We start from the raw sequence: 12027 nt of genomic DNA, 5'->3' as shown, positions 1-12027 counted from the left end.
AGATGTGTTATTCTTCACTGGGCAGGGATAGCTGATGTGTCTGGCTGCAGGCTGTGAGCTGGCAGAGGAGGTCACTGGTGTCCAGCTCCATTGTTGGCTGTGTGGAATTCTCAGTACTGTGTCAGTGGACCCTTGAGCATAATTTTCAAAAACTTCTACCTCTTTTGTAAGTGAGGTACTTCTAGCATTTGTGCTTCTAATTCTCTGCTTCCTGACAACGTACTGCTGCTGCTTTGGCAAACTTCTGTATTGAATGCAGGTCCAAGCAGGGGGTTACAGTGTTTTACAGCTTTCTTGTTTGCCCTGCTGCAACCAGACAGAGAGCATGTTTTACTCTTCCTTCATAACTGCAGACAAAATTTTTTAAAAAGTAGTCCTCACTATGAGGGCTGTTTAAATCAGGCTGTTCCACTCTGTCCAAGCCAGACTGCCCAATGAAAACACACCGAGTTCTGTGGTCAGTGTGTGCTCTGTGCTCCATACCCCTTTAGCACATGCACTGGGCTGTGTAATGCCCATCCAGTATCAGACATGTTTCACACACTAAATTAATGATGAGAAAATACCTGTCTGTGTGAGTGTAATATCTGAATGCCAAGCTTCAAACATAAGGTCAGCTGTTTCCTAAAAGACCATGAATTCCAGATCTGTATTTCATTGCTTGTCAGATTTCTGCATCCAGCAGCTCCAGGAGGGTAACAGAAGTGGTTGAGTTTTCTGGATTTCCACAGCTGTGGGTTTTGTCTTTCTTTCTAGTAAATATGTTTTAAGTATCTGTTGATAGCTATAAATTTTTGCTTAATTTCATGGTGTTAGATATTTAGCATTTACCAGAGATGCTGTATGCTGTTTACCTTTGCAACCATTGCTTCTGCAGTGGCCATTAGTTTAATCCCAGGGCTGGCTGGGAAACCCACTGTGTGAGTTGTTCCATGGTGTGAGCTGTAGTTTTTGACATGATATTGAGTGCAACTTGATCCTGTTTATCCTGGTGACTGAACAGACCACCCCCATTTTCTGCTTGGCAGCTCTTGTTTTGTTGCCTGTCCCATTTGCCATCAGTATCTTGAGACTGATTATTTGATAACAGCTATCTTCTAATACCAGAAATGTGTGTTCCTGTGTGAAAGTATTTGTCAGTGTTTCTTCAGTTTTCTCAGTTCTTTGCATTTTATTACTGGTTTTTTTTAACCTATGAAATTTGTATTAAGCCTTTGCTGAAACCCTGCCAGACTTCACTATTTGAGACTAACTCTTGAAGATATTTAAAATACATTTTCCTGTACAAAGAATAAGCTTTTTCAGGCTAGCAGAGATCAGTAGACAACATAGTATGGAATAAAATATTACTTAATTTCCACTTACTAGCTTTCAATTGTTTTCTCAAGGATGTCTGTTCTTGGTGGTAATCCCTTATATTTGCTATTGTTTCATTTCCTGCTAGTTTTACTCTTACAGCCTTTTTCACTTTAATTTCTGTGCCTTCCAGCAGGATGATATCACACAGGTAAACTGTTGTTTATAAATACACCAAACATGTGTATTTCCATGTCCATCCTGCTGCTCGTTGTCAAGTGTTGGTCACAGTTCGTTGCCATGGTTTGTATTGCCAGATCTTGAAAGGGGTGCAGATAACTCTGCTGCTCAACTGAGCTGCATCCAAGCAATAGATCTTTTCCTCCTGGAACCACAGCCCCCTCTGCCCTGTGTAAAACCTCTCCCTTCTGTCATGTCCCACAAAGTGTGTGCTGATGGTTCACCTGCTGTGCAAGTGCCCTGTGTTTGATTGCCCTGTTCTGACAGTGGTAAGGGTATCACTCCCAGTATGAGGCTGGATGGATCCAGCTCCAGGGACCTCCAGGACTGAGGGAACAGAGCTACAAGTTCTCTGGTGCAAACCAAAGCTTGGGGTCCATGGCAGTATGGAAACAGTCTGGGAGAAGGTCAAGGAAGTTGTAAATTAAAATAGTTTTGTTTCCAGACTGTAAAATGACCCAAATTATCTACTCTTTTAAGAAAATGACAGCAGTCCTAAGTTTGGTGGAGTCAAACAGTATACAAAATGTGACCCAGCATACTCAGATATTTGTCTTCATTATGATAAATGCTTACAGGTTTTAGGTAATTATATTGATGTTTGTCTTGCTTGCTTTTTTCCTGAAAGATTCTTCCATGTATTTGAGATGGTAACACACCAATGATTGCTTATGATTGCTTAGGGCAGAAGTCTGGAGTTTAATGGTTGGTATTAATGTTGTGTTACACTTTGGGAAATGGCTGATGAAAGATCAGATGAGTTGGGACCAAATGACTGCAAGAAAGTTTTGGTTTATTTCTGAAAGCCAAATAGAGTAATGTCTGATAGTACCTGGGATAACAGCATCCCACCTCACATGGAGGACAAAAGAGCATCAAACATTTCACATAATGAAGAGTAAATCAAACTGATGTCTTTGTTTCTCTGCTGTACCATGAGTAGAATGCAATGGCTGAAAGTCTTTGGCTGTAGGATGTAAGGAAATAACTCATTCTGCAGAGGAGGTTCTTTATTGATAGTTACGTGTGGAAATATCTCTGGAGAGTTGATCAGCGAGCAGCTAGTACTTCATTTTCACAAACAGTTGATACTGGTCCTCCTGACCCTCTGCTGTGCTGTATTATTACAGCTCTGACCTTTGAAACACCATACATAGAGTGAGTTTATAGAACTAAGATGTAACTCAAGCTTTAAAACACAAAAGACCAGTATCATTTTTGTGGTAATGTGAATTCAGCAGAACTGCACTGAATAAAATTTCAAAAAGTAATAAATATAGAACTATGATATTAAAAACAAAGGTAATTTCCTTTGCTGGATCTCCTAAGAATAAACATTTTCCCTTTTATTTTACTGCTTCCTGAATTTTTATCATGGATTTTAACAAACAATAATGTAATGAGCCTACAGTACAAAACCATAGGTTGTCTTGTTCCAGTCTAAAAAAGAAATGTGCCTTCAGCAAAGTTTCTTAGCAGGCTTGTTTTAAAAGGCAGGAGCTAAAGATCAAGTCATCTAGTGATCCAAGAAAAGTTATATAAGAGCAGAAACTTGCCTGGAAAAGAAAAAATTCTGTGGTTTTGGGTTGTCTTTTAGTTCTCCTTTGATCCATGGGGACCAAATAGAGTCAGGTGTGGGTTGTGGGATCTTCAGGATGGTCCAGATTTGATCTTGGATTAGTTCAGGCCTTACCCAGAACACCTTTGGGTGCTCCTGATATCAATGGTGTTGGAATACCTTCTCTAAATCCCTGCTCTGCTGGAAGCTGATGAAGTTTCTGTCACAAATGTTGATGTGGCTCGCATTATTATTACTTTTTATTGTGCAGTGTAGTTATTTTATTTTGGGTTTTGAGATGTGTATATGGAATAAATGTTTTTGTTACTTTCATACCAGTGCTTATAAGCTTTATACCACATTTAACTGTGCAGTGTCTGTATCACCAAATCACAAACAGCTATTAAGAATATTTCATTTTACAAGAATAATAAAGAATAGCTATAAACAGCCCCTTCATTGGAATTGAAAAATTAGTGGGATATTTCCATCTTTTAAAATTCAAAATATAATATCTACATAGTAGCCTGTTTCTAGGTAGTTTTATTTGGGGTTGTTTTGGTGTTTGGAGTTGGGATTTTTTTCCTCTGTAAGTTCAAGGCAGTCCAGATTGGAAACAAAAACATGCAAATATTTATTTTAGTAGTTATATCTATTTTTCTTAAGTTATTAGAATAGAAATGATTATGTGGGGCTACAACAAAACAATATGCAATGTAGAAATATTTATTGAAAAGCCAATAAATTGTAAATGTCTGTCTGCATCCTAAGGCTGACTGGCTTGGAGGCCCACAGCCTCTCTGTCTTCAGTAAAACCTTGTGCTGTATTTTGGCAATCTGATTCACCTTCCTCACTGATCACAAGAATTCTTATGCTCCCAGAAGTGCTTTTTTAGTTTCAGCTTGGGTATTAATGAATTTGGTATTGGTCAGGGTCGCTAATATATACCTTTTATTAAAATTGTTAATATTGGAGACAATGATTCTACCATCTGAAGGAACTTTACCTGTTCATTTTCAGTTTCTGCCACAGAGGCCACATTCTGCCAATCCTGACTGCATGACTCCACATGGAACTGTCCTGCACCAAACCCTGGATTTTGATGAGTTCATCCCACCAATCCCCCCCCCTCCCTACTACCCACCGGAGTACACCTGCACGCCCGTGGGGGAGGCACAGAGGTGATTCTCTCTCCCTGCTGTGCACTCAGCACTTGGCTCTGAGTGCAGGCTAGGGAGCTCTTTCAAAGAATACAAAGCCAGATCATGTCCTTCACTTACATTAGGCTCTTCTTTTCCAGAGAGATTACATGTGGTTTTTTGCAAGCTTGTTAGGCTACAGCTGGAAATATTTGTGTTAAAGCACTGCTGCAATAGAGAAATTATTTAACTTAACTAAGGCAAGGATAACAGTGTCTGCACTTTGAGCAAAGATCCCTTTGTAAGTGATTCATTCACAGTTAACTTTGTGCATTTGAAGTTGAGTATGAAATATAATTTTTTAAGGAAATTATTTCAATTAATGGGTATTCATTTGGACTAGTGGAGGACATTATGGCAAAACAGGCTGGTAAAGATGTTAAAGCTACCCTGTGAACCAGGGCTTCATTTTGGATGTCTAATAAATTTCTTGAATGTAATTCTTTGTAGTGTATTGGCTTTGAATTCAAAGAAGTCTTTACATCACTGTGGTATAGGTAATAAATCAATGCCATTTCTTAATTGTTTATTTGTTTATGTTTTTATGTAGAAATCTCCATTTGGACTTCCCTCATTCCCCATTTGGTGCTTTATATGAAGTAACCATTAATAGCCCAGGAATGCTGTATCCAAGTGAGCTGCCCCCTCCTTATGAGGCAGTGATTGGAGAGATGCCTGCCAGCCAGGTGAGGAAAACCAAAGGAAATTCTTTATGTGGTCTTCAAATTTTCATGGTGCAAAATAATTCTAGATAAAATTTAAAGAACAATCATCATAAAATATTTCTGTTCTTTAAAAACATTTTCCAGACCATTTTCTTTATAAGGGTTAGCTAACAAATTTTACTTCCTGTGCAACAGCAGTGAGTGATTCTCTGTTGCTTAACGTTCTGATTGTTAGTTTTTAGTAAGCAGCTTCTGCTGTTAATGTGGCAAGAAACTGCTGCTCGTGAGAGTGCAGAACACTTTACCCTGAACTTGAAGAAAGGATCCAGTGTGCTTGAGACAAATATTGATGTTACACTTTTTTTGCTTTATTCTCTACTGTACAGTATTGACTGAGCTGAAACTGGAATTATTATGTGTCTGCATGTGCAGCCAGAGCTGATTCCAGCATTTCCTTGAAGGGATTTGTGGTAATCAAATCAGCTGTCACAAAGAGAAAATATTTACAGTTGCTGTTAGAAGCTCTAATTTCTTTCAGGCTCCAGTAAAAACTCATGGAGTCAAACATTCTAGATATTCTTTATCAGTTGTTAATAGCACACTGAGGAAATACCTGTGTTCAGGTTTCCAAATTGCATCCACATTACAGAGGTGACTACTTTGCCTTTCCCCAAAATAAAACATTGAAATATTTTCTAGTGACTTATTTCCATGTTGGAGGAACCAGAATTGAAACCACAAGCCTAAAGAAATGATACAAATTTTAACTTATTATACACAAGATAATTAAGATAATTAATAAGACAAGTGTCTCAGAAAAAAGCATGTTGAAATGCAAAACCTCCAACAAAAATGCAATTAAATCTCCCCAAGATTTGCCTGTCTTTGTAGCTTCTGTGACTGACAAAGCAGCTTCTGACAGATCTTCTGATCTTTGCCTTGTACTATGTCCTCTACCCAACACAACAAATTGGCCAAACATTGCATTACTTTTGATTTGTTTGGCTATAATAAAATGAAATTGTATAAACCTGCTTGTGAGTGAAGTTCCTTGCTGAACAGCAAAATTGGAGTTTTCAAGGCCATCTCCTTCTAGAATATTTTTTATCCAGGTTCCATCCTTTTTCTTTGGCCGTAACTCAGATGAACCTGCAAGCCTTGGAGAAGTCAATATTCAGTGAAAAAAAAGTGGACAAAAGTGATATGAATCATGCATGGTTTGGGGGGAAAGAGAAGACTCCTATCTGTGATAAGAATTCATAGGTGCTACTAAGTAAGGATTATTAAGTGTCTATTTTTAGTAAAGCACAAAATCAATTTGAGCACTCTGGTGACTGGTACCAGTCTCGGTGTGAGCATCAACATGCAACAGCACAATAGCACCAGCATGTAACAAAAATCCTTTTAACAAGATGTGACTTAAAGCTCCAAAGTCATGCTCTTGCAAGAAGAGCTTGGCTTTAATAAGCAGATGTATTCACTGCTAATTTTTGGCATCTGGAGTCAGTTTCAGCACCTTGCCTGTTCACCTCTGGCCACCTGAGCTCCAGAGGTGTTTGGTCTAATCACCAGTGAAGATGAGTGGTGACTTCATTGCTAATAGTGATAATTATATAGTTTCTTACCAGGAGTGAGTTTATAGTTGGTAGTTGCTGTTCAGAGAGCTTGTGACGGGCTCTGTGTCTCAGCACTGAAACTCACTGGCAGCAATAACCAAAGCCTACAGTGACAGCCACAGATTTTTTTTGACAACAAAAGCCTTCATGTATTTTTTGCAATTAGTGTCCCAGCTGAGCTGTCTAAGACAGTTTTGGGTCTACAAGAAGAACAAAATGGAGACCCGAGTCCTTACATGCTGCAAATGCTCCCATAGAGCACAGTACAGTAGGAACTGAAATAATGAGATTTATAAATCCCTTAAAGGCAGGCTTGGCAATGGAAATCCTGTCAGGGATTTAACTACAAAAGTGCTTCTGGGAACCATTATGTAATAATGTCATAATTGTAAAACCTTTTACTGTGCATCAAGCAATAGGTTTTATTTGTTTTTAAATGGATTGAGGTTCTTAGAATTTTATTAAATTGAACTAAATTAGACTCGGTATTTCATGCATTTTATGGGCAACAAATGTCAGTGCTAATTTGAGAGGTTGCATCCATGTAAAAATTGCTGTTGTCATCTGTACTGATTAGGAATTCCCAGTTCATGACTGTAAAAAAAAAGTGGTTTTCAGTGTTTTCCATGCAAAGTATTGACTGGAATATAGAAAATATAAGAAAAAACAGATCAGGATTCTGGGTGAACTAAATCAATGACAGTGTTTTATAAGGTTTTCTAACCTGTAGGCTCTGCAGACTTGTTAAAAGCACAGGTTTTCTTCCCTTTTTCTATTGATGGCTTAGTGACTGTCTGAGGATGTGGAATTCAATAAGGTTTTGTTACCCTTGGCTGTGCAGCAACCTGTGTGAAACCATGAGCTGTTCCTGTGTGAACCACAACGCTGACCTGGCTTCAAAATTGTCAGTGGTACCTGCTGCAATTAAAACCCTGGTTCTCCTTCCCCCAAGCAAAGAGGGTTAATCAGTTCCAAATACATTCAGCAATTATTCAGAGACAATGTAGAGTGTCAATAAATATTTCAGCACAAATTTTCCACAGATGTTTTCCAGTCAGTGATTAAGAAATTAAGTCAGTGATTATGAAAGTGCCTAGATTAAGAATTTATGAAAGCCCCTGGAATCCCTAGATTTTTAGAAAGAAACAATCACCTTTAAAACATTATACCATTTCTTTGAAAAGGTAGTCAGTCTGAGTTTTCTACAACAAAGAGCATTTGTGAACATTGCTTACTTTTCTAGTTAGTTCCCAGAACTTCCACAGTTAGATCCCAGGAACAATCTGTGACTTCAAGTGACACAACATTTTACTTTTTATCATGGATGTGATACTCTGCTACCATCAAGAAAGTTAAGAAATTTCTATGGGAATTGTTTAAAAATATGAGTGATCTCACTTTTGCTTCCCAGTCCTCTATTCATCTCTTGCTGAGTTAAAGTATTTCTGGTCCAGTTCTTTCCTTGGAGTTGTGTTTGCTCAACCTTCAAATGATTTTTAAAAACAAAATTTGTATCAAAAGAAACTTTCTGATCACAGGATCATAGTGATAGATATAAATAAAACAGTGAGCACAGTAAGTTATGCACACATATGTGTGCTTTTATCTACACTGGCATTTGAAATGGAAGCTTTTGCCCTAATAGCTTCAGACTAATTGTGTCACATCCAATTTTTTTTATGCCAGATACACATTAAGTGCTTGACAAAAAGTTTGCACAGAGGTGACTGATGCTGATTTCTAGACTGTCACCAACCATAATAAGTTCTACTAGTTAATTGTGGCCCTACAGACAGAAAAAGATACGATGCTTTCTACTCAAGATGGTATCAATTTCATTCCTTTCAACCTTTATTGAGTTTTTTTCTTATTTTTTGTTACTAGCTATTTATTGGAATAATTTCTTTAGATAATCCCGAAGAACTGCTAAAAATCTATCAATATTGGCAACAAGGTCCAATCCAAAGTCTAATCAAAAGTAGAAAGAAAATTTCCTAAATTTCAGGTATTTATGGATCCAGTGTTTCCAGCAGGAATGACTCTATATCATGTTCACATGATTCTCAAAAGTGAAGGGAAGTTACCCCCTTATATCCACCCCTTCAGAAAAAAGGTGAGTGGTAATACTATCTCCATTCAGCAATCTCCACCAGGCTGGAGAGCACCTGGGTGGCAATGATGTTATAGGGCTTCAAAACACATTAACACTTAACATCCTCACAAACAACAAAGGGAAAATACTGCTCTTGTGCTTGTTTTTGTGGTTTCTGGTTTTCTCTCTCCTATGTTAGGGTGATAAGATGTGGTGAACAAAAAAAAAAACAAAAAAACAAGCACAATATGAGAAACACAGACTGTAGAAAGAGAGATTGCTTTTACTAAACTCAGATATTAACTTTAGTAGTGTGAGCCTGCAGCCCCAAGTGCCTGTGAACTCAAGATGAATTTACCTTGTAGATTCTTGAAAAATGTAAAATTGCATTGAGAATTTGCTTTTGCCCTGCATTTGCTCCTGACCCAAAGATGTAAAATACTTTAAATAGCTTTCAGTCTGAATAACAGCTCATATGAAAGCGACTCAGCATTGTCATGTGTGTCCTTCGGGTCCTGAGCACTACACTTTGGTGAGTTGCAGGTTAATGACCTTTTTCATTCCAAATGTTCATTTAGGTCACTGGTGCTGCTCAGCAAGTGTCTGCATCGAGCCTGGGAGAGAGGAACACGACCCCGGACTTTAGCACACAAGGTGATTGTGACTTTACATTTGTCTCCTTGGAGATGGAAGTGGGAGTTTTGAGCAGACTTTCTCTTCTCTTTTGCTCTTCCTAATGGTGGAAAAATCATTTGCTTTCAGTATTCATGGCAAGAAGGACCTTTTCACAGTCAGAGGCTGGGGGTGGAAGTGCAGAGGAGAGTTTTGCTAGACAAAGCAAGCTCTAGTTAGGTCCTTTGAGGTGGATCTGGTGACTGTAGTTTCTCTTCGAAGAGTCCTGCACATTCCTTGCAGCTTGTGTCTCATTGTCAGCACCCATGGGTGGCTTCCTGACCCTTTAACTCCTCCAAAGAGTAGTTTTCTCCATGGCTTCCAGGAGCCTGAATAGGAAGCTTGCTGCCTGAAGCAAAGATGCTGGGGATGCAAATAGATGAGGAGCAGTACAGGGCACCTGTTCATTTAAAGTTGAAAAGTCAGTATCAAGAGCAGCACAAAAATGTCTTTGCTGAAGGACACTAGAAAGAAGTCTATTACTTCAGTGGTTTTTGGTTTGGCCTTCTTCATTTGAGAGCTTTTGAGATTTTATTGATAAAAGAACTTGCAGATTGCCAAATCTAAGTCAGTCTACAGAACACTGGGAGGGAGATGATTGGGAGGGCAGGCAAGAAGTTTTTATTTTTCTCCGAATCTCTTGTTTTGCAGTTTCTGTTGAGAGCACCTCTTTGATGGTCTCTGAGGCTGTTGATATTCCAGACCGTAGCTACTCCTCTGAAGATCTTTGTTCACTGGAAGTTCAAGGATCTCTCCAATCTGCAGATCTTTCTCCCTACTGCATAACCCCTAAGGGGGTTGCAAACCAGAGCTGCAGTGCCCTGGATTGCCACACTCACTGCAGGTTTCACAGAACTCGCTCAGAGGCCTTTCCTGATGAGGGTGACAGTTCCCACAGCCGAGCCTCTACAGACTGGTCTCAAGGACAGGAAAAGAACTGTGCCCACAGCAGGTCCTTGGACTGTTCCTCAGGGAATTACAGCCCCTCAGAACGAGAACTGCAGAGTTCTGCTCAAGAGAGCAGTGCCACACCACCTTTGAAGCAGAAGAAAACCTGCTGTGTGGACTTCCACCGGCCTCCTGCCGCTTTCCAGACCTCTCCCTGTTTTGGGCCTGCAAATGCTTCACCACGTGCAGGTGGCCCCGAGGCTGCTGCCCAGCCCCAGCACCTCCCAAAGCACCCAGCCTCAACCATCGTCCGCTCCAGCAGTGCCCCTGTGTCCTGCTCGTCTGCCACTGAAGGTAGGTGTGGGAGCACAGGGCAGCAAACCTGGAGCAAAGTACTGCTATTGATTTGTGCAGCAATTGGTGCTGCTGGAAATTATATGCAGCGTTCCAGAGAGGCTTTCTTAGGTGTGAAGGCTTTAGCTCCATGCATATTTTGTACATTTGAAAATTTTTAAGAATAGAAATGAAAAAATTGACAGAGTGAAGTTAATTTTAGATTTTCTAAATTTCACCATTATTTCTGTACTGCTCAGAAAACCATGTGTTGAGTAGTTTTCCCCACCTTTCTGTTACTGTTCTACTGAGAGCCTAAATGAAGAAGTGCAATGGCAACTGGGGTTTATTTAGGAAACTATTACTGGAGCTGTCACGCTTGTTGTATAGCAGGATGTGTTTCTTCAAGGTGACACTGACATTGGCAGTATTGGGGCATGTCAGAGGCAGTCACTGTGACTAGTGGCAACTTGAGGTGTATGGTGATACGTTTTGAAGGACAAAGAAATGAACATGAGGCACATGACAAGATGATAAAGGAAAAGGAAAGCTTTTGGCTGTCGTGGAGGTGTCTTCTATGAATCTCCTTTTAGAAAAGTAGGGAAGAGAAGAGGAGATGTTAGCTGAACAGTGTGGCTTCATAAAAATATCCTTGTTAGTGAAAAAGAAAGGGTTGATTTAAGTAGAGAATAATAGCAGGAATGTAGAACTGTCTACTATTTGAATGGGATCTAAGCTGTTTAGAGAGATTCAGAAGGGTAACCTGGAGAAGTGGCTTGAAAGTGAAGATTAAAAGCTTTTTAAGATGTCATGGGTTGTGCTGCCACAAGATCTATTCACCAGGCTTTCTAAGGGATCTAGAGCAAGAATCATGTGACTAACCCAGAGCAAAAGGAGACAAAATATTGAAATAACTGATTTCATTTAGGATGATGTTTTGGTTCTGTTGCACTTCTTGCATCTTCATAATATCATTTCAGAGACTTCATGCTTAGCTCAGTAATTGAATGTCTTTTACCTTTAGAAATGTCTAAGCCTCTGCATTTGAGCCAGGAAAAGTGAATCTTTAATCTAGAAGTCTGCATTTATTTTATGACATTTACTCTGCTAGGACATATGTGCAATGAAGCTGCCAGTAAGCAGACAGTAAGTAGGAATTTCTGAATCCTTTCTGCTGTGGAAGTCAAGAACAACCCTTTCTCTTCTGGATCAGGCTCTGCAGCTCCCAGAGCTGTGCTCCATGTGTTTGCCATGGGCAGCCAGCTCTGGAAACCTGCTGGAACAGATGCCCTGCCTTCTTTTCTCACGTGTCCTAAATACATTCTTCATTTCTTCTAGTAAAGTGGCATGGAGGGACACAAGTTGGACATTACTGAGATGTAACTGGGCTTAGCAGAGACTGGAGTAAAGAGGGAGAGAAAGTTCTAGAGATACTGACACACAGGGGAGGGGGAGCAAGAGCAGTGA

General features: G+C 39.6%; 1 protein-coding gene across 6 annotated transcripts in view; it reads left to right on the top strand.

The window, feature by feature from the left end:
- The window catches only part of ENTREP2 (endosomal transmembrane epsin interactor 2), an 86497-nt gene that overhangs the window by 71018 nt on the left and 3452 nt on the right, over nt 1-12027 (top strand). For 2 of the 6 annotated variants that reach the window (XM_077785879.1, XM_077785877.1), the window contains 5 exons: nt 1490-1507; nt 4116-4276; nt 4845-4980; nt 9246-9321; nt 9991-10581. In XM_077785879.1, the coding sequence (XP_077642005.1) occupies nt 1490-1507; nt 4116-4276; nt 4845-4980; nt 9246-9321; nt 9991-10581 (982 nt within the window). Of the gene's footprint in view, nt 1-1444; nt 1508-4115; nt 4277-4844; nt 4981-9245; nt 9322-9990; nt 10582-12027 lie in introns of all 6 variants that reach the window. The other 4 variants (XM_077785880.1, XM_077785876.1, XM_077785878.1 and 1 more) reach the window with 3 other exon arrangements.

This window comes from Lonchura striata, chromosome 11 (assembly GCF_046129695.1).
Source record: "Lonchura striata isolate bLonStr1 chromosome 11, bLonStr1.mat, whole genome shotgun sequence".
Lineage (NCBI taxonomy): Eukaryota > Metazoa > Chordata > Aves > Passeriformes > Estrildidae > Lonchura > Lonchura striata.
The sequence above is the reverse complement of the archived record's forward strand: the minus strand, read 5'-3'. Positions and strand labels throughout refer to the sequence as shown.